Consider the following 21,636-nt stretch of genomic DNA (forward strand, 5'->3'; position numbering starts at 1 on the left):
GACTCTGAAATCATTTCAGAGGAACAAGATTTAAAAATACGTGGGTCACATTACCTAATATATACATCTGATTTTTCTCTCTCTTTTTTTCTTTTTTTTTTTGTAGGATATTTATTCCTAAAGTTGTCTTTTCTTTCTTTTTCAGTTCACAGTATCCAGCTCCTTCCTGCTCTGTAGTTACTCTTTCAAATAGAAGGACTCTAACTTACATCATTTACCTGCAAATACATGCACTGATGATATCTAGAGTGATGTGGAAAAACAGTGGTGTAAATCACAGTAATTTAAAGACTGGAAGTAGCTATTCAGTTCTATGGCCCAAAGATACTGCTGTAAGGGGTACACCCAGGGTCACTAGGCAATGGTGGCAATCCCCTGTTTTGCCTCCGTTTTGAATTAACTCTTCCAGAGCTATAGCTTTGGCCAGGTCACGGGCAGAAAACTGCTGTGGTAAGGTCTGTCTGTCTTCTTTATAAAGCTATGATTTTACCTCACTGTAACTAAGCCCTGTAGATATATAACAGAGCTGTTGCTAAACTAATTCAACACCACCTCACAAAATAACACATTCTTAGCTAAAAATATTGCTTCTATCATCATAGCCGATAGCACAGCAGGGGTTTTGCCAGCATATCTACTTCCCAGGTCAAAATAGCTGTGTCATCAAAAACTGGTAGCACAGACCTGACTGAATCCTGAATTCCTGTTAGTGAGATAAAATTACAATAAAAACAAAGCTTTTTAAAATTTACCATAAGATGGACACTCTAAAATTAACCTTAGGGGAAAGTTGATCATACAATAAACTTAAATATGGCTTTTCTCAAAGCTTTCATTTCCAACTAGCCTATGTGAGTTATTTATTTCAAGGTTAAAAAGACCACAAAAAAAAGGAACCTAATATCTTAGCATTTAGGTCACCTATTGCATTCTATATACATATTTTATCCATTTCCTATGTGTGGGTTCTCCTGGAGACCCTGACAAAGGTGACTAAAAACAGCGAGAACATCAGCACCAGGCTACAGTCGGTTATTACAAAAGCTCACACCCTACCGGGTTCACCTTAGCAATATGTGTCAATTTGAAAGCTCTTAAAATTACCAGTGTAATTTTTAAGCTAACTTTTCTGCTACAGACACACCCAATCATACCTTCAAATGCTTGTAGAACTGAATAAAAGTTTCAGATCTTTACAATATTTTACTAAATATGTTACATTTATTTCAGACTTTGCAACTTTCCAATCCTATACTCATTAAATGATAAATACTAAAACACACATCAGCAAAATAACTCATTCTGTGGTCAGTAGCTTAATTTGAAAACCATTGCCATCCCATGCTTTTCCCTAGTGTAACAGTAAAAGTTAAAGAATTTGCATACAACACAAATTTTCTGCTGAATAGACTGCACACACACCCCCTCCGTTTCACCCATCATTTACGTTGATCCTGTGCCAACGTTACTTAATTGGCATAAATCAAATTACTGCTGACATATTCCATATGAAGCAAGACTCAGTCCCTCTTTTAACTCTCACACCATGCAGAGCAAGTTTATGCCAGCTGGTTTAGAAGCCGTGTAAGCAAGTCATTACGACTTGTATTAGAGATCTTCAAGGATAACGGGCTATTATCCTGCTTAGCAGCTGCTAAATGGTACTAATTACCAGCTGTAGACCACTGGCTGTTAGATTCTGTGTGTATAGTGGAATTCCCAGGGCATGCACAAGGAAGCAAACTTAAACCAGGCAGTACAGAACAAACTAGTGACATTAGCTATCCATGCATTAATCCAAAATAGTCGTGCATGCGTCATATAAGTGACCAGAGCTATGAAGGAAATGTCTGGTTCCAGTATATCTCACCTCTTCACGTATGTGGCTCAGGCACCACCTTTCACAGGGTGTGATCTGTGACGGTTTACATTGTGAAAATCGGAGCTGCTTCCCTCTTCTTCATGCTTCCATTCACACACTCCTGCCCTCAAGCTTGCATCGCAGTGCCATGAGCTGATATAGGGAGCTAAACCAGCTGAAGGCTAACATTATGAAAGACAGTTTCCAGCTGGTTTAGCTCCCTGTCTTACTTCAAGGTGAGCTTAAAGATAGGAGGACAAAAGGACAGGACAGAAGCAGAGCAGGACAGAAAGGAGAGAAACCAATGGCAACCTCAATTTTAGCTTGGTTTTAAACTGTGTTGGAAACACACTTTGCAAGTGTCATTTGGTACTGTATGTATCCTTAGGCTACTGTCAAAATTACGTTAGTGGCTCCAAGATGCCTGTGTATTCCCTTTCCTTTCATTGCATCAGCCCCATCAGCTGTGCAGCAGGTAGGTGAATCAGTTCAGAGAGCTGACACAGAATCTAACTGTTGATTTTAGGGGGTGGTTCATTCTCTCTTGGATCAGTTTGCTGAACTGACTTCCTCTGCAGCCACACAATTGCTATATCTGACACAAAGAGCATGCAGTGAGAACAGTGGTAGGAACAGTATCATAAAAATATGAATGAAAATTTCTGAATTAGAAAATATAGCATTGGCCTAACATCCAATAAGCATAGAGGTATACCAGTGTAAGCAAACATTTTATTGATATAACTTGATTCTCTAGTGAGAAATGCACTGAACTCACAGAAGCACCTCCCTACTGGTGTAAATACACACCTGTGAGAGTGAGCAGTACAATTTCAATGAAAACAGTGTGACTAGAGTGATATAATTCCTTTTTTAGGCAAATCATGACACATACAGGGCTACTACAGGGTGTAATCAATATAATATCCCCAAACTTTTAATATACAGACAACTATAACTACATAAACAAACAACCGAGAACTCATAAATTTTTAAAAAACAACATTTTAAATGTTCCGAATAAGAAATATTGCATGCTTCATTTGGCAGATATCACTATTCAAAAGAGTTTTTCTTCATCATCTAAATACAACCTACAAATTTCTTTGATTTTATTTACACCTATCTTGCTGTATCTACTATTGATTTTATTTACACCTGCCTTGCTGTATCTCTAAATCCAAGCCAATTCCTTCCCAAATTTGGTATTTATGAGAAATACTCTGCGGATTAATATGCCTACAATCTGATTCCCCTTAAAATAATCTGTGTTCTAATTTGATCATTAAGTAGGTGCTGGAAGAAGCCCACCAGGTCACAATATATATATACTCTCATTCATTAATAATACTTGCCTTTATCCTATGGGGTAGCCCTCAAATTTCTACTCACAAATCACATCAATCAGCCTGCTAGTTTTCCTTGGTTTTTTTCCCTCTCCAGACTTCACACTCTCTTTCAGATGATTCAGCGATAGCATGCCAGTTCATTAAGATGTTCTAGGACAGCAAGCCTGAAGTCAGTTCCTGTACCCCAAAACCAGTACCATGCTCTTTACTGCTACCTTTCACTTAAAGAACTTATATCCAGTTTGGGTAACAACATTGGATATTGGATGTTGGATGCCGTGCAGTTGTCAGGGCCCTGAGAGCACTGAGGACCTCCCTGCCCGGCCCACCCCCAGGTCTCCCCCACCCTACCCACAGCCCAGGACCCCATGTCTGCCCCCTGGGGCCATCAGCTCCTGCCCTAGTGATACCACAGCCCAGCTGCCCACAGCCCTCCCCTGCCCAGCCACAGGTCTCAAGCCCCATTGATCCAGGCCTATCTGCAGACCCACGTCCTGGCCTGGCCTCGGCCCATCCCCATCCTCATCCCCACAGCCTGCCTGGCCATCCCAGGGCTGTGTCTGGCCCTGTTTCCCCTCACCAGGCCTGATCCTGACCCTACCCACAGGTTGATGTCCTGGCCCAGCCATGGCCTGTCCCCAGGGAGATACCTTGATGCCTGGGGCTGGGGCTGCCCCAAGTGTCCCCCCGGCTGCCTGGATCCTGGCTGGGGTGGTGGGACAGGCCCTGGCTGCCAGGCCCTGCCCGGCTGCCCCGGGGAGGCCCCCAGGCTCCCAGTGGCCCAACCCGCAGGGAGCAGCTGGTCCGCATGGTGCCCTTACAGCATTTACCTGTATTTAATTAAATTCGAACAAACTGTCACCTCCAGAAGGATTCCAGTCCCACCCACACTTCCATAGATTTCATGGGAGCAGGATCACATCTCTGCTGTTCCACCCTGGCACTTTGAATGTCCACGTAATCAAGTTTTTCTGACTGAAATCCTTTTCATCTATATATGTAATTTTTAGCACATTAAAATTTGTATGTTGTGAAACATTTTCTCATTGATGTACCTTCTGCTGTATGGTAAATTTCAAACTATCAACACACTTCAGTCTATTGATACCAGCACCCTTTTTCAGACAGCTCACAGATGGTCAAGTGACGTGAAGAGCTGTGGAGAGCACTGCGCGCACATGTAGTCATTTCCCTCTTCACATTTACAGAGTTTTAAAAAGGAGAGAAGTTGGATTTTGGTGAATACATGTCACACATAATTTTTATTTTTCAACAATGTCAGCATTCAGTCACAGTCCTTTATGATTTGCCAAAACCAACTAAGAATAACATATTAAACTTTTTAGTGGTTCTTTTCTACTTCACAATGCTCACTCACGCCCCTCAATTTTAGTTTTTTCCTAATATAATGAATGAGGTTTGCAAAGCCTCATGACTCCTTGTACATATGGCCAGCATGAGGTACATCCTCCTATTGGAGACGATGGAACAAGATCTGCTTTTCTTGTCAGCTCACGGATGGGATCACCACACAGAGACACATCCAGAAAATTGAGCTTCTGGAAAGACAATGTGGAGCTCCTCGTACTCTTCACCTATCTGCTAAGCATAGCTCACTGAGAGACTGATCAGTGAGGTCTGGAGAGATTACCCCGTGCTATGCAAACAGCCAAGATCTTTGTGGGAAAGCAGGATATGGGATCCTGGCACATGAGTCTCCTATATAAACATGAACGTAAAAAGCATGCATGCTGCATGAATACTTAAGTTTGGCTAAGCTCTTCAAGTATTTCCTTATGCTCCTATTCAGCCCTGATTGGATTGATTGCAACATGCTGGTTACCAAGTCCTTCTATTAGCTCGTGCATTACAAACAACATAGATTAACATTTTCACAATTTGGTTAGTTGTCACACGTCTTTATAGAAAATGACTATGTCTGGTTTCTGTATAGTTCTATATCCTGCCCGTGCATCTAGCTCAAAGAGGTTTTCATTCCTCATTACTTGTTTTCCAAAAATTTGATTTGGCTGAATTACTGCACTCTTGAAACGCATTATACTTTTCCTAGTGGCAATCCAAGCAGCTTATATCCACTAGTCTCCAAATCTTCTTATTCTTCTCTAATTTTGAGTCAGCTCTTTCCATCCAAAGTGCAGGGACATGAAGGGTCTGACAGTTATAGCCAGAGCTTCCCTCACATCTTGGCTCCCAAACTCCCAACCTTCAAGGAATTCTTTCACACTTGGCAAAAGGCAGGCTTGTCACATTTCATAATATAGCACAACAACTTCTGTAACCCTTGTCCATCTCTGACAAGGTGGCCCAAATATTACCTTTCATTCTTGCCTGCTGTGTATTCTTTGCACGGACTAGGTGTCTTCTATCGGTAGTGACTACAACAAAGGTGCAACACTAAGACAACTGTTAAGTGTCCTAATGACACTGATAAGGATCTTGTCTCAATTACATTTGTTTTAATACATACTGGAATCTTTATTAGTCTCCCTGATAACTAATGGATGACCTGGATGTCCAGCAAGGAGAGCAAATTGCCCACAGACAGGTTTGCATAATCTCCTCCAGTCAGTGCTGCTCTGAGTGTCCAAAGTCAGCCTCCTGGAAATCATCCTGCTTCCACTCACTCTTATCCTACAGCTGTTTCTGTGTGCTTGCAAGTTCGGTGCATTCTGGCTAACACCTTAATTTCCCCACATCAGTGACAGCAACCACCACCATTACCAATACACCACAAATAAAAAACACCTGAAAAATCAGCAATGACCACATAATCACCCTAAGAACAACAGACCACACGTATAAAGCCAGCATGGAAGGAAAGAGCTATCATAAACTTGAAGCCTGTGACTACCACTTTCTTAAACCACTTCAGAACAAGCAAAGGCAAACATCTCTACGTATCTGCTTTGAGGTAAGGCTATCACACTTGGGCAGCTGAAGATTGCAGCAACGTAGACTTCACCTGATTCATTCAGTATTTGAAATACAAAAATCATACAGGGACACAGGGGACTGAAATGACACATTTATAACAGTGACAAACTTGAAGCACAAATGGTTCTGCATTCAATATCGCCAAGCTCACAGATGGCTAAACCTGCACACCAATCTTACGTAGGGTGAACCTACACTGGGTTACCAGTGAAGCATTTGAGGATCTGGGGAACCTAGGATGAGATGTTGGAGAAACAGACCCTCCATCTCATATTTAATACTCAACACCTCTTCTTTGACACCAGTAAGCCTCTAGAAGGGCCAAACTATCATGCCAAACCTGGGGCAACCAGTAAACCACAAAGCAAATTTTGCTTTACTTATGCTTTACTTAAGCTTTTACAGGTATGCATTGTCACAGTATGGACTGCAGTTATAGGCCAGCAGGGAGAGGACAAAAGTATACTCACACAGCACCTGGTATAAACATGTCTTTTTCATAGCTTATGGAAAGCAAAAGTCTGACATACTGATGCTTACGTGGGCATTAGTTTATTATCCCACCCTTTCTCTGTATATGTGGTTCAATACCCTAGTTAGCTCAGTCCTCTACAAAATTCAGCATGATGTTGGACTACAGACCTCCTGAGGTCCTTTCTAGCCTGACCGATTTTACAACTCTCTGAATTCAGCAATCTTGATGAGAACAAGGGGAAGGAGCAACAAACATCACATCATCTGACAGAACATTGCCTCTCAGTTCTGAGTCATACCACTGAGTCCATGTCCACATGGAGCCACGAGCTACAACCTGCAGATGCTCAAGCTTCCCAAGTGATATGCAATGCCATGCTTTCTCATTCACTCAATCTATGCACCTGACACGTATCTGGCACATAAAGCTGATAAATCAGGGAGAAGCCAGGGAGAACTCTGCGCTAGAAGTGCCTAAGCTACTAATAGAGAAAGTTACTTAAGTTACCAATAAAGAAAGAGATGAGGACTAGTCCAGGAGAACCGGCATGTATATAATCAAAACCACATATACAGAGAAAGGGTGGGATAATAAACTAATGCCCACGTGAGCATCAGTAGAACTATATATACTTGGACTTTACATCTATCCTTTTCTGTCCAACTTGTATAATTCTAAATATTTGTACCATAGGACTTTTAGGGAGAGGTTTAAAAGCAAAAGAAGTCCAACGTTCAGCCCATATAGGAACCGAGTGAAGCCAGTTAAGTTCAGTTGGTGATTATTAGAAGGTTTGATAGCTGGTGCCCTCTTACAGGATGCTCCCTTAGTAGACTAAGAAACAAAGCAGCAGTTCAAATTTCACACAGATGCTTCTAGCTTTAAGACCACTTCAAGTCATATTTTCTGTACTGTCAATGGGTAAATGTGGAAGTCTAGAAAAAACTACCACTATATGCCAACAATAGTTGTGATTGCTAAAATCTGGAGCACAGACCCTAGCTAAATGATTTAATGCTGCAGCTGTCATGTTTGCTGTTTGAGTCTGAATGCAATCAAAACCCTAAACAGTGCACGGTGTGAGAAATTACCTCCTGCAACCATCTCATTGTTTGCCCTGTAAAATGACAGCGTGTACTGCTTCAAGGTCACATATACACTACACTGTAACAGAGTCATCGGAAAGAAACATGGTAAGAAAGCAGCATGCAGCCCCCGGCTGACTGTCTGAATTCTACCTTAAACCTTTTACATATGCTTAAAATCCTTGTTTAAAACCGGACATTTAGAAATATTGCTAATTTCACCTTAACTACTCACCTTCCCACCTCCATTCTTGGATGCAATTCACACAGAAACACAAGCTAAATTATCCATTCCCTTAGATTCATTGATTGTATTCTTACAAGCTTCAGTTCCTTCACTGTAATAACCTGTTACTGTGATGGCTGCAAATAACAATAATCAAGAAAAATCAGTTGTCTATTCATTATAGGCCATATAACCTTTTTATTCATTTCTCTCTCATAGCTATAGAGCTTGTTCCATGTCAACTTGAAGTGCAAAAGGTTTTAACAGCTGAAAAGCCTCGTAGACAGTTAAGATGATACCTCAGTGTACTGAGAAAAAAGAATCGTCCAATTCATGTCTCAGAGAATAGAAAGATGACTGAAATAATAAGCAGTATATATACTTTGTGTTCAGAAGTTTTATTGAGGAAGAAAAACCAATAGGCACTATACAAATAAACCTGGCCCTGCCTCTGATATATTTGTGCTTTTACTGGGAAAGGTACTACAATTCAGGCAGAAGAAAAGAGCAGAGTAACAGAAGAAGCCTAAAGAGATAGGACTTAGCAATTAAAAAACCAATTTTCTGCATTTAGTGGCTCTGGCTATATTCATCTGGTTCTAGTTTCAGAGCTTCTAAAAGAAGTTACTTCACTTAGTTATTCCACTTTGCAAAACCTCCAAACAAACTCCACTTTCCAAAAGCTCTGAACAAATGTTCTTCTCAATCTGGCAATTAATATGACAGTGATAAATTGAAGTTCGTATGTTGCAGGATTCCAAAATAAGGTCTTTTCCCAGTCTTACGCTTAAGTATTCCATTTTATCAATGTTCTTCCAGTAACAATGTAAGTGTATACCCTGCTGGAAAAAGCCTTCTAAAATTGAATTGAAAAATTGAAAACATTTTCAAGGAATTATTAAAAGTGCAGTTGATTTTTCATAAAGAACTGTATTATTGCTTTAAAGGTTTGTTCTTTAAAAAAAAAAAAGGAAATACAAAAGGTTATTCTCTATTGATTTCTGTAGTTTCCCAGCATAATTTCTATGATAGAGTAATCTGTGATTGAAATTAAAACATTTTAAAGTAAGCCATACTGAAAGATGAATACAGAAAAGTTTCCCCTTTGTACTGAAATATTATTGGAAATCAATCTGAAGCACAATACACTGAAGAAGAAATCAGCTGCAAATTACATAGAAAAAATTCTATTCTTGCCATCTTTTTATTTCACAAGTATAGACTAGGGTCTTCTGCCATCACAGCCATCTTTCTTTTTAATCAGTATGACTTATAACAATATCCAGGGAATGTCAGCAGTACCTGCCACTCAGTGGATGCCATCTTTCATTGAGAGCATAGGCTTCTGAATGCTGCCAATTTATAGCCTTGCATCACACTGCATAATGCTGGAAAATCAACTGTGGATTCCCTTTGAAATGAATAGGAAGAATGCCAGGTGGCAATTTGTTGGTTGCTAATGGCTTAACGGCCCTTTATTGGCATGACAGTGAATGTGTGAGTGATTAGTCTTTGTGTTTCTTGCCGCTTTTGGGTACCAGGGCATGCTAAAGTGGAGAACTTTTTATTATTACATGGAAAGAAAGATCTTATGGAGTAAAACACCAACATGGAACTATAAACGAGCCTGATGAGCTTAAAATAAAAAAAGGACAGATATATGTCTATAAAGGTTATCTGTTCAGACCAGACCATACTCTTTGAAAGCCGGATTCTTGTGTAGGGGTAATGGTCTTCTGAATGTTTTCTCTCAACTTTTTAGTCTGTGAAAGCCTTTTGAATTAGACCCTGATCATGCAAAGTCATGAAAAGTTTACATACTGACTTGTCCCACTGAAGAAAAGCTTTATATCACAGTCCACCAAAATAAAGAGTCGAGAATTTTGAAAATGTGTTTAGAAGTAAATAAATAAAATTCTTATGAAAATCTGTGTATTTTTACAAAGGTTTACTCATAAATAGTATGTTTTACACTTGTAATTGAGGCAACATTTAAAACTATGATTTCTAGTTAACCAAATGTGTTCTTGTTTGGATTTATAGGGTTAAGGTTCAAGAATGGACTTATCTACATACAAAGCAAGCAATTCAGTGCCTACAGTTTAGAAATCTGTGATTCAACGGAAAATCCAAAAGCTAAGTTTCTAGAAACTCTGTATATTAGTAAGATGAAGGCATACTTTTCAGAGAGGTGATCAACAAATCCTTCAGGGTGAACTTAGAGACACCCAAAAACATCAAATGGGAATCGCTAAGTTCAAACACATATCTCAGTCTTGATTCATTCAGAGCTTAAACATGTGAAACGGGACTGGAAATATTCTAGTATATATTCCTGTTTTCAAAACACAGGAGCAGAGATGATGACAACATCATGGTTTTTGTGCAACAGCTTACTATGCAGTCAACTTTCTACAGTTTATTATACTATAAGCAAGACCAGCCGGATTCATTTTGCCTCTCAGGCCCCTTCCCCAGCAGAAAGCCAGGCCAGGCCAGACACTGCTTGAGAGACTTGAAGTGTGGTGCCAGGGAGAGTGGAAGAGAGAAGAGGCAGTGGGAGAGAGAAATGCGCAGACCCGAAACAGCTCTCGAAGCAACTCACAGGCGCAGTCTGTAGGCTAGCAAAAATGGGTGGGTGACAGCTCCAACCTCAGTTCCATGGAGAAAAGGAGGAAGCTATAACTCCATTTGATGGTAAGACAGATGAATTACATTCGGTGTGAGTCCCCCTACTGGGGGCCACCCAAAATGGAGGGATGCTTTGTCTTTAGTTGCCTACTTGGTACCAGCAGAGGATAGCTGTTCAAATCAAGGTAGTTCTGCGCATGTGCAAAAACAGAAACTGCAGCTGAAACAACCCAGGGAGATTTCAGGGCTAGAAGAAAAGTAGCCAGGGAGCAGAGGCACTCCTGCGGTTAGGCAGTCCACAGGGAGAACAAAAGGGCTAGATAAAATCTACACCATCAAGCCTATCCTTCGCTTTTTTGATATGTTATACCTTTTTCTGTGAGTTTTATTTTTTCCAATTGAATAAGGGTTGTATATTAAGAATCGTACACATTTTTATCAACAAAAAGTAGTTTAACATTCAGTTCTCATCTCGGCTTTACCAAATTACTAAAAATATAAGCACATGGACAAAAAACCAAAAAGCACATATGGAATCCTGTAGGAATTCAAATGTATTCAAATTTCATCTCCCTGTGATTTTATGATTGCTTTGAAATGGGCTGCTTTAATTACTTAGCATCTGTTACCCAATAGCTAAAGGCATTATGTTTCCCTGCGTCATAACAAAAAGATGCCTTGTGTTCCTGAATTCAGCACACATGGAGCTAAACAAGGTTAACAACCATGCTGAACCTATAGGATTGAAGGCTTGCTCTCATTTGAAATGTGCCTCTACCTTCCGGGCCTTTGAAACAGCTTCTTCATCAATGGGTGGATTGAGATGACTGATTGATGCTTCATTTTTCTATACACAGAGCTGATTAAATTACTAGCAGCATGTCTAACAGTTAGCTGTGTTAGCGTCTTCCAAAGTTACTGACATATGAGTTCCCAATACAGAATGCATGTATTTGTCTGTCTTATGGATGTATTTATTTACAGTATACATTTTTCTTTCTTTCCAAGAGCCCCGATTAAGCAAAATTTTGTGCACTTCATTAATTTCATATGCTCTGAATAGTCTCTTGACTTCACTACTCAGTGTCTAGTGTTCATGTCCCTTAAGGATTGGACAATACATATTAAATTGTATAAATTATCCTACATATGTATTATGATTTCTTCTACAATAGTTCCTAGTAAATCAACATTTGCCAATAGTCACCTTTAGATTATCATCTAATGTATAGATTACTCCTCTGATTCAAAGGAAACTAACTGTAAAATCCAAAATAGCACTGTATGGGCAAACCACCCTGATATTATATATATAGTGAAGTTCATATGCTTTCACAATAGGAAAAAAAAAAAAAGAAGTTTAGATGAAGTTTACAGTAAGAGTAAATAGTAATCTAAAATTAAAATATATTAAATAATATTAGCAAAATCCTGAAACAAAGCACTATAATACTTGAGAAATCCCTTTGTGTTTTAAATTTTTAAAAGGACTGGGCATGTTAAAATAAGGAAATACAAAGTATATAATCCTTTGAATACATTTTAGCTGCCCCATAGTTCTGTTCTGAATGTTCTTGATTATGCTGTGTTTTAAATTCCTCAAACTGAGATTAGATTAATTTGATTAATTAGATTAATTTTATTTTTTTTGTCCTTCTTCATGATTTCACTATGCAGTAAATTACTAATTGGTGTAATCCGTCTCATTTCCTATTAATATAGGTTTTGATCCAACATTTGCATTTTTTATTTTGGGGGGGGGTTCTTTTGTCATGAAGGTTTCCATGTGCATACTAAACACACTACAACTGTTTGCCATTTTATCCTGCTCAGGGTTGGAATGATGCATCCAGAGTGAAAATGAGAAGGTTTCCCAAAAGAGTGTAAAATCAAGAGCACACAGAGAACTGGGAAAAGCTATTCAGATTACACAACCTAATCCTGATTCACCAACCATGTTCATATTTCTGGCCTTATTGCTCTTGGTGTAATACATGTATAACAAGGTTATATATATAGTAAAATACCCCATGCATTTAATATTTCTCATATTTAATATTTCTCATAAAATGCTTTATGCTCTTGGTGTAAACATGTATAACAAGGTTATATATATAGTAAAATACCCCATGCATTTAATATTTCTCATATTTAATATTTCTCATATTTAATATTTCTCATATTTAATATTTCTCATAAAATTTTACCCCGACTCTTCGGAATGGTGTAGCAGAGACAAATAGTATACAAAAGAAATGCTAATGAAAGTACCTTTGGGAGGAGAAAGGAATGAAAGAAGCTGATATTAAATATTAATCATAAGAAACAAGGCAGGAAGATTTTTAAAGGTGGAAGTAAACAAGAGTGGGTTATTTTAATTTGGGATGGCATAGAAGATTGATGTGAACTTTCACACAGAGGTCCTTCTCTTTTCAAGAGTCACCTTTTTTTTAACTCAAATAGATTTTTTTTTTTTCCTAATTTAAGGAAACTCTGGCTCAATGATAAAGACCCAACTTGCCAGATTTAATGCTACACTGATTTTTACCTCTTTCCTAAATACTAAGCATAATAATGAGTTTTACTACTTTACCTTTCTGTAAATCTGTTCTATTACTGCAGTTCTCTTAGTAAACATGTTCTTTTATCTTTCAGTCTTGTCTAGTAGCAAAGAAGCCTCTGAACTACTGACACACAAAAAAGCAATCCTCATCCAAGGCTCTGATGAATTTTAGAAAGAAAGCATTGCCATACTCAGAGCCTTGCTTTCTAACCACTCATCCCAGCACATGCAACAGGTAAAATCAGAAAAGGTTCCTGCAATCAGTTTGAGAAGAGGTGTCATCGAACATCTAAAAAGGTAGGTTGAAAGTCAGAATCCCAAGGGCTGACAGGTTAACTGAATATATTTCCACTCTTCTTAATTATAAAAATGTTTGCCATGAATAGTCTATGTTACACACTCTCAGTGGTCTTCATTCCTCAGCCTTTCTCCAGTTTCCCGCTACCTGACAACAGACTTCACCTTAATGGAGTCTCACATTCACCAACCTGTCACTACTGCTCACAGCCTGGCTTTTCCAGCTTTATATAAAGACCGCTGGCAACTCTTAAACCTGATCTCTGAGGATCTGTAAGTTTGCCCTGATATATTTGCCAGACACAGGCAGTGCAACCCACTGTTTCCCAGAACAACTTGTCTGTAACCAACCAAGCTGTTTGTACTGGAAAAAGATACAACAGTAAAACATAAGCAAGCCTATTGTAATAAGATGCAAAAAATAAGAAGTTGGTTAGTAGGTTTGGAAACAATGCCAGGAAATAATAAAAATGTGCTTTACTTCAGCTCAGTTTCAGCCTCAGTTTTCTGTTTCAAGTTATTTTGATATTTTTTCTGTGAATAGGAACAGTCACTATAGCATCTTTGACACGTTCTCCTAACTATTGAAAGTTAATGGTCAGCTTATCTGCCACCTCAGACTAAAGATACATTCTTCTTTTGAACAGATTTTTCTTTCCCTTCCCCTGGGCCCTTTTTATAACCCAAAGTTGCTAGGATGCAAATGACACTCCAGCACCAGCCCCACCTGTACCCCCTTTATGCTTCCTTACACAGCCTTTTAATTAATGTAACTGAAATTTATCATAATATTGTACATTATACAGTACTCATGAAAAATAACTAATATACTAAAACCTCCCATTATATTGATTATGCCAATCCTCCAACTATCATGATACTACCAGATCTCACAATAACATTAATCTTTCAAGCGGCTAGAGATACTGGCATCTCAGGGGGAAAGTGAGGTGGGATCCCTGTTTTTTTTCCCTTCACTAAGCAACTACTCTGCAGCCAATCTGCTGGGGCTAGGACCAAGTCCTGGGAGGCCTTCCTCGGCAACAGACACTACAGCAAAAGTAGGATATTGGTATCTTCTGCTTTTTGAACCATCTTTTCCAGGCATCCCTTGGTGAGAGAAGGGAAAGTAAGGCTGTCCCCAGCCATCGCATCCTACTGCTAAAGGCAAAGGGCCACGCCAATAGCTCTGCAGGGTTGGGAAGAAGTTCACGCAGGGTTGAGGAGGGCTGAGTAAAACACAGAGTCGGGCTCAACCTCCAGTGAAAGGGCCAAGATTCATTATTACAGATGCAGCATTAGTGCTAACACTCATTTTGGTGTTGCGGCTATTCAGAATCACAATGCTGCCACAGAATCAGCATATTGCCCATCAAAAGGATGAAATGGGCTTTAATTAGGTTTAGGGAATCTGCAGTGCTCTTTTGAAATGCTGATTTTCACAGGAGTACCTCTTTTGTCTCAGGACTGAGTTGCTGGCTCTCTGGACTTCCCACCCTGACCTTCCCTGCCCTGCCAGCATGACAGACCTTATGGTATACATCGTGACTACATTACAACTTAGAGTTTTCATAACAAAAGATACTACATATACAGAATTTCTGACAGTCCTATAATTTGGGTAATGTTGCAGGATTTCTGAAAGGGTTACAGAATATACCAAAAGATGACTGAAACTAAACCCAGTGCTTTAGTTTCCTACCTCTGTTAGATTTTGGGTACAGGACTGTCACATTCACTTTTAGGTACTGTTTTCATCATGGCAAATTTATCTGTCAGTTCACGCTCAAAAAATCACCTCTTTCAAAGCAGTCACTGTTTCCCATTGTTGTCAGCGGCAATAACTCCACCATTGCTTCAGGGAGGATGCACATCCTTTATTCTCAAGAGGTCAAAATACCAAGATGCGTTCAGCATGACTACCTTGTATTTGAAGCAGAAACTCGGGCTCAGATTCACTCAATTTATTTCCTGATTGTTCAGTTCATTTCCTAATTGCTTGTACATGAGTCAGAGCTGATGTGCAGGCTCAGCAAATACTGGAGTATGTGTATCAGAGAAGAAAATCTGAGTCCACGCTAATGCTAAGTGTAGGTGCAAGCACACCTATTTCACAGTGGGAAGGAATGGGACGCAGAAGCCTGCTGGGCTACATCTCCCAGTTTGCAGTGAAATTATATGACTGATGTCAGCAGAACAAATATCCTGCTGTCCATTATTAACAGGGATTTAACATAACAAAGCTATATAGGACTTAAAGGCAAATGAACTACAGGTATTCTCTTGCCAGCAGTAGAGATGTACAAGACAGGTGTCAGAAAACAGTGCACTCACTTATTCACCAGCTTCTGCTTCTATACATGTCATCACTGAGAATGATAGTTGCAAAATCTCTCAAAATGCTCACTGTTAGTAGTGTAGGTGAATGTGGCCCACCAGCAGCACTAAAAAGCATGTTACTTCAAAAAAGAGAAATTGCAGGAAGCTGCAGGGAGAAAGAGAAGAAGGATTTCCCTTCAATCTCCCTGAGTCAGATAAAAGATCAAATTTCAGTTAGGAACAATAAAAAAAAAACCCAAACAAAAATGCCTCCAAACAGAAGAAAGATACAACATTTTTCTAGATTTTAACTTTGTGAGAAATATAATGAGCATATATTTCATTTCTAAGCTTGAGACAAAGCAGGTCACTGGTAAAAATTTCTAGAAGCCCATTCTAAAATGAATTGTAATGACAACTAATGATCACACCTATTAGCATGCAGTATCAGAAATGCATTTTGTGCCCAGTAGCAGCTGCTATAGTAATTTTGGAGAAGATATATTGCATTCTTCATGAATAACAAAGACAATGAATTCTTAAGAGTGAAATTCTGATCAGACTCAGGTGTGAAATGTCTCTGCACTAGCCACATTATAAATTCATCTTTATGTATATTAATGTTATCCAATTTGTCTCACCTACCAAACCAGACTACTTCTCACCATTTCCACATGTGCTACCCAGTCTATATAGTTTATGATATTCCATAAGAAATGAGACCCTGGACCTCACTTGGGAAGCTACTTCTAGCCTATTCTATTGTTGCGTCCTCTTTCCACTTTTTGTACTACACTTTTTGTATTCCCTTCATAGAACTGTAAACCATCCCTCTCTAGCTGTCTTTTATGCCTATAGAATGGGTGTTCTTTCTTGCTGAAGTATGACCACCCGTGTTCAAACTTATTCAGATGTGAGCATTGCTTTACCACTCTCATATGTCTTCATCTCCTCCTTTTTAATCACTCTCTGTAATTCCTCCTGATTTTGTTGCTCTTCCATGAGCTCCATGCAATGTATCCACATTTTCTACTTAATCAGAAAACTGTTTGAATCCCAGAATTTTAGCCTTGAGATTTTCAGTTGCATTTTACAAAATTCCCACACTCTGAGAGCTGTGAAGCTTGCAGCTTATAAGCACTTTGAACCCAGGGATCAGAAAAACAGTACAACATTTACATTCTCATCACAAAATTGACTCCATCTATGTGTATCCAGTTATTTAATTTAAAGCATCCATGTTGCACAGTCCTCTTCTTGGACACCACAGTCTGCCCATACATCCTAAACAGCAGGATCAGGCTTGTTCACAGATATGTGATTTATATTATACCTCAAGTGGAATTCAACTTTTCAAAGCCATTGAACTTCAAGCTCACAAAATTAATTACCATAAGGAAAGGTGTCGCCTGATAGAATTAAGTCTGCCAAAACTATTTGAGTACTGAATATGTTGCAACACACCTTTACACTTTTTATTAAATATCTCATTATAAACAAAATGTCTAGTTTGAAAATTATCTCTGAAAAAGTAAAGACATTCAAACTGCATTAAAATACCCTGCTGCAGATTATTAATGTGTAGTAAATAAAACTGAATTTTTCAAGATTTGCTGAGTTCTCATCTTGATTACTTTCAGCATTTATTCCAAAATATACAATATTCAGATCAGTCTGAATCCCGGTTTTTCACAGGTTAACAACTTCTCTTCATATAGAAGAAGGGGTTTTATTCTAATTCATTAAATTATTACTACTAATTCATGTTAAGGTACTTCTCTGCTACTTTCTGCCACTGAGCTACTTTTTAAAAAATACTTGTTCAATGCCCAGCTTTTCCAAAGAGAAGCATTTTTTAAATACTTATTACTGAATTTGGTTCTTTGTATTCAAACTGAGTGTATTTGGGAATGCTGTCAATTACTGAGCACACTGTGCAGTAAAAAGCCAGATCCTGGAGACCAGACATGGATTTACAGGAAGAAAGGAAGCCTGACAGGCTGTTAAAACCTGTCTCCCACCTTTGTTTGCTTAACTTACTATTACAACCTCTCTCTCAGTCCCCCAGGCCGTTTTACCAAGAGCAGGGAGCTGAAGAGATGGTGTGACATCTGAAGAGCCAGAAGATGTGTGCTCATTCCCATCTGCAGCCTTATATTGCAGTCATTTCTGCCTTAGGACCCGGTGAAGGGGAGGGTTCAGATCTTTTTCACACCAGAGCTGTATTTACTCCAGCTGTACAGATAAAGTTGATGTGAAACTGCAGTGAGGTGGAGGATACTCAGGATCCATCACAATTAGCTTACTGGCTATATATACCCATTAGTAATTAGTCATGTGTAATATGAATGATGAATGTTGAATGAATGACTGAAATATGAATAACTAGACAGGAGAAACAGGTGTTGCCAAAAGCCCAACTTCCCCAGCTATACCTGTTTCACTGGGATTACTTCAACCTATGTCTAGCCTGGCCTTATGGACTGAAAACCCATTACTGTTTGGAGGTGCTAGGTGTGCTTCCAGAGCACATCTTCCAGTTCAGTTTTGTCTGAAAGGAATCTAGTTTGCATGCTCCATAAAGCAAGATGAAACACAGTAAATGGATATGATATTTACTACAAAAGCATACGTCTAATTTGAACTGAAATCCTATATGTAGGTATATTCACTAAAGAGTCACGGTTGGATGTTCCACTCAGCAACAATAGTAGGAGAGCAGCTTTTATATTTATGAGTTTCACTTTTTTTTTTTTAATTTTTGTTTTTATTGGCTCGCATGATAACATTTCTTAGTACAGCATTATTCAGCTCAAAGCGAGCAGGCTCTGGGAACATTTGGCTAAAATCACAGACAGGCGCCTGCAGGTCCCCAAGCTGCTTAAAGACAACAATCACGCCTTTTCATAGTCCTATGAAAAGACCAAAGGCTTTAAATTCAGGGTAGTGTTGTTAGTCCTGCTGGGGTTCTCTGAGGGCTATTTGAGCTTCCTTGCTTCCAGGGAAATATTTTATCTGTTTCAAGTGCAGGACACCATCCTCCACCTTACTTTCCTCTGCCTGAGGTATCTTCCCTTTACGCTCATGCTATTCAGTCTCAGCAGTTGCTGAACTTTCTGTTCTGATTTGGGTGCAGCTCAAGGACAAGCATGGGTAACACAAAAGACTGTTAATGCCCCATCACCACTCCAATGAGCAAGCTACATTTCTTCAGCATAAATGTCAAAAATAGCCTCAAGTATCTGACTTTTACAGAACATTAAAAGTCATATCTAGTATTCTGCTTGGTTTTTAGAGAAAGTTGGGAGCTATGGGAACATGGAGGAAGAAGATCTTCACGTATAATCCCTGTACTTTTACACACTAGGAGAGTGGAAAGAAAGGTTTTGAATTTTATTTTTAACTTAGTTATAAATGATGCCCTGGGCACTGACTTGAAGACAAGAGCTCTTTGATTCATTTCCTGTATAGATCTAAATGTGTAGGACTATTTCTCAGTGACAAGCAATGATAGTTAAAGCAAACGTCCATTAAAATTAAGATTCAGGAGTAAGTAAAAAACCATACGTAATCAAACTGATAAAAATTAGGAGACATTTGCCAGTTCATTTGCGTGATGTGACTCTATTTCAGAGCCTCCCTTATTCAGGTAGTTTTGCGCTAATGTTATTATAAAGAGCTGCCATAAAATCTGTTTGCAAAGGGGCTGCTAAAAGCATTGCATCAGTTCTTTTCTTATATCCCTCCCACACAACAGTATGGGGATTCCTGAGGACTTCTAAAACTTGAGAGATCCTTACTGCAAGGTTTGGTTCCCTTTGGAGGAGTAAATTACAAAATTCCTCAGATTACTATCAGCTGCACCAGGGATTCAAACAATGCCAGTAAATTAAAAACAGAACCCCTAAAATGTGGTTACATATTTCAAAAGGACATAAACATCATTTCACAACCAGAAAGATGACCCACTATCTGGTGTGACTATGGGCCAGCACCATCTCATTGCTCTAGCTAGGCCAGTGTCACTAATAGCAGCATTCATTACTCCAGATTTTGGCTAAAATTGAGAAACTAATTTTCAAAGTAACAAGTGTTAAATTCTGTGGATCATGTAGGTATATAAGAGGCCACACGTAATGATGATCGTAGTCCTTAATGGCTTTGAAATATATTAGTTTATACATATATTAACCTTAGACTAAATTCATTAAGTTTCTGAAGTTTGCCTTATTCATTTCAGTAACAAGCTGTAATACGTTGTACGCAATACATGCCTGTATATTCTATTCTGACAGTCACTTTATGATTGCTATCATATAAAACTGTATTTTTAATAAAGATAGGTAAGCAGAACAGGCAAGCTTTTCCTCTGAAACTTTTAGCTATACAAAAAGAAAAAAGTAGTTCAACATTACTAAGTACCTTCTTTATCATCATGACGTATGATTGCATCCTGTATCATATCAGCAAGATTAAAACGAACTCGATGATTCTTTCCATGTTTCAGTTTTTTCGCGTAGCCCTCCCGTTTCTGGAAAGCTTTTTCTCGTTCATAATATGCCTTTATTTGATCACAGCGCATTCGCTTCACCAGCCGCTGCCGCTGGCCGAGAGGGAGGGACTCCAGCAAGCACTGCTCAATTTCCATCTCATGGGACCGAAAAACATTACATAGCTGGAAACAGCCTGTAAGAAATTAAAGAAAGACACATTTAGATCATGCAACAGTGTGTTTTCAAATGTGCCATGAAACCTCCACCGATTTTCTTGTTGTCCTTTCTAACCATGTGTAAGTCTATCATGTGAGCTCCTCCTACTCGACCAATGCTGACTATAGAGAGTGTTTATCATTATCATCTACTTTTTGGAAACAACACGTAACTAATTCCATTAAATCACTGATGCATTTTTTAAAAGCTAACTCAGTTCATGTAAACAAATATGAATAGAAAGAGGTCTAAAAGTTCAAATGTGAGATAGGAAAAATATCTAAATAATTCAATATAACTCAAGTGGCTCACATCTGCTTACAAACAAGAGACTATTATGCAGAGAAATGCCAGCCTGATGCCCGTGCTTCCTTTTTACTCATTTTCATCTTGCTTCAGGTTAGCAAATTCCTGTTATTCAGTGAGGAGAAAAATCATCATATCATAATTATAATGAGTTCATTAGCATGCAGTGGGTACTCAGGCAACTATCTATGAAAAACATCAAAGTCATTTCAGATTCCTGACTATGTGCATGACTTTTTTTTTTTTTTTTTGCATTGCACAGAGCCATCCAAATGGAATCTTCTAATGAAACTGTCAGATACTGAAATCTTTGTGTGGAAACCGACCACAAGTGTGTCTTTGATTCAGTAAATCCTAATATTCATAGCATTACCTGTAAGTCAGATTCCTCTTTTGTCGTTACTGTTAAATCTGGTATTTTTACTGACATTGCAATAACAGTGACATTCTTTTGCAGTACGTTCTCTTTTCCACTGAGAGTGAAGACCGTAAGAGACTACTTGCTGCTAGTTGCTTTTCAGGGGACAGTTTTGTTACAAAAGGAGTCTAGTGGATTGTCAGATAATTTTACTGCCCGAGTTCTTGGATGTGAATCCACATCTTCCACATCAACAATGTACCCACTAACCTACCGTGGTGGGCTGGTTACCCAATCACTTCTGCTTCTCACATTGTACTTTATATACGTACTTAAATTTTCTTCATATGGGAGCTAGATGCCCAAATTTGTAATTTCTAAGGACTGACAGCAGCCTAGATGAGAGAGGTTGTCTCTCCTTAGTTTGACGGAGGAGCTCTTGAAGGGGATATAGACTCAAGTCACCTTGGGCAGTTAAGAAATATCAAAATTAAGCGTTACT

General features: G+C 38.9%; 1 protein-coding gene across 1 annotated transcript in view; it reads right to left on the bottom strand.

Moving 5' to 3' along the window:
* Positions 1-21,636, bottom strand: part of MYO16 (myosin XVI) — a 399,305-nt gene that overhangs the window by 276,004 nt on the left and 101,665 nt on the right. Inside the window, exon 2 of the mRNA XM_087757041.1 lies at positions 20,184-20,447. Within this exon, the coding sequence (XP_087613167.1) occupies positions 20,184-20,409 (226 nt within the window). The 5' untranslated portion in view covers positions 20,410-20,447. The remainder of the gene's footprint in view (positions 1-20,183; positions 20,448-21,636) is intronic.

Source organism: Nipponia nippon, unplaced genomic scaffold (genome assembly GCF_047370975.1).
Source record: "Nipponia nippon isolate SJK-2023a ecotype South Korea unplaced genomic scaffold, ASM4737097v1 scaffold_2, whole genome shotgun sequence".
NCBI lineage: Eukaryota > Metazoa > Chordata > Aves > Pelecaniformes > Threskiornithidae > Nipponia > Nipponia nippon.